Here is a 1,914-nt window from a genome sequence, read left to right as displayed (position 1 = left end):
ATTAGAATTCAGGGGTAATGAAGTGCAAATCTAAAAGCATAAGTGAATAGCTTTTGCATTAAAACATGAGTAAACCACTGCTTCGGATATCAATTAGGAACCATTTTCCTATGATGATCTCATGGGCTTGATCACTTTTCCCCAATTACTAGTAAAAGTCAGACACAGAAACATTGCTTAGAAAGCAGATACTGTATTGCACAAAAAAAAATCCAATGAACCGATGACAACAGTTTGTCAGACACAATAATATTCACAAACACAAAGAACACACATGCTGAAGATCAATTTTATTAGAGAGAAGGCTGGAACCCCTAATACTGTGGTTTTTGCTATCCTGATAGGAAAGAAAAAACAGGCATCACAAGCAAAACAGTTAAAAAAAATGACAATACCCTGGTTTTCATAAACTTGAACCCACACCATTCGAGTAAATCTTACCCGCTACATAACAGTCACACTGTACAAACACAAAACATGGTCAACGCTGCCTTTTAAAGGCCTCTGACTGTAAAAAGGTGCACGACAACTCTTTCTTTGTACCAAAAATGGGGGTCAAAAATATAATTATATATTAAACTGCTATTTTCTTTATTTACATACCCTATTCATAAATAATTAAACCAAAACTTGTAAGAGTGCCATGACAATTTATGGTAACGGATGAAGAAAGTGAGAAACTGATACATTATTGCTCTAACAGACACATATTACTAGATATAATGTCAGAGCAGGCCTGGGCCTTTCATGCAGGCTTTATGTGCGGCTTCTCAAAGGTACCACAAAAATACGCTTGGCTGTATTCTGAAACTTGGCGTTACAAAGTGATGGCGCTGAAGCCATTTATGCTTCATACAGAGCAATCAAGACAGAAATCTCCACAGTACATCACCCGGACACGCCGAAAGTTTCCTTTAATCAAGAAAGATGCATTGCTTGCTTAAAGGAGAAATGAACAGTCTTAGAACAGTCATAGCAAGATAATGTTTCTTTAGACAGCTTGGTTTACTATAGCTAAGCTCTGAGATGTCAAACATGCAGCTTTAAAACTGAATGTCCCTCTTCTACAGCAATTACTAACACTGCCAAACTTCAGGTTCTCTGGAAAGACAAAAACTTTTCAACAGAGCCACAGCACTTCATTATATAAGCCAGCCGGTGATGACATTTTGTTAATCAATGACCCCAGGCATTTCTGCCACCAGGGAGAAAAAGCGAAACAACATACAAAACATGGAGCTCTCTTCCAAATGCCAATTATGTAGCAAACAATGTAGCTGCAAAAATGGATTTAATACAACATAACTATGTTTTATGCACCAAAACAAGTAAACATTAAAGGCCCTGGGCTCTTTTTTAAACTTCTATCAGTTTGTAATTTAACATCTGTATTGTCCATTTGAAAATTTCTCCCAAAAAAGCATTGCGTTTTCAAGAACTCTTTCCTTAGAGCACAAAACCCTCCAAAAAAACGTTACATTTTACCAAAGGCTCTTTCAAAACCAGAAGTAGTGTCCTTTGTGAAAGCCGTAGTGCAACATCGTACATATTGTGAGTGCCCGTAATTGACGTTTCACAATGTCAGTGCTTGAATAGTCCCCCTGCAGTACCCTGCTGATTCATAGTGCAGCTGTGCTGTACTGGCAACAATGCTTCTTCACAGTCCCCTGTCCACAGGAAGGGGGGTAGCTCAGTCTCTGGGCACTCTAAAGGGTCCGCACTGCTACAGGGTAGAGGAGTGATAAATGTTCAGCTCCTTTTATTGGAAGTTTACGGGTGGTGTAGAAATGGATGACTTCTGGAACACTCTCAAAAGGAGGACTGTTCTGACCCAATACATATTTTTCTTTGGTTTTCGACAGTTTCATGTGCATGAATCCTTGACTGCTCCTGTAAAGAAAAAAAAAAAAAAAA

The 1,914-nt window shown here is 38.5% G+C and overlaps 1 protein-coding gene across 1 annotated transcript in view; it reads right to left on the bottom strand.

The window, feature by feature from the left end:
- Nucleotides 1–275: 275 nt before the first annotated feature.
- Nucleotides 276–1,914, bottom strand: part of SHB (SH2 domain containing adaptor protein B) — a 123,011-nt gene continuing 121,372 nt past the window's right edge. The window contains exon 6 of the mRNA XM_072404448.1: nucleotides 276–1,890. Within this exon, the coding sequence (XP_072260549.1) occupies nucleotides 1,707–1,890 (184 nt within the window). The 3' untranslated portion in view covers nucleotides 276–1,706. The remainder of the gene's footprint in view (nucleotides 1,891–1,914) is intronic.

The sequence above is a fragment of the Pyxicephalus adspersus genome, chromosome 3 (assembly GCF_032062135.1).
Source record: "Pyxicephalus adspersus chromosome 3, UCB_Pads_2.0, whole genome shotgun sequence".
Lineage (NCBI taxonomy): Eukaryota > Metazoa > Chordata > Amphibia > Anura > Pyxicephalidae > Pyxicephalus > Pyxicephalus adspersus.
Note: the sequence above shows the minus strand (reverse complement) of the source record. Positions and strands in the feature narration are given on the sequence as shown.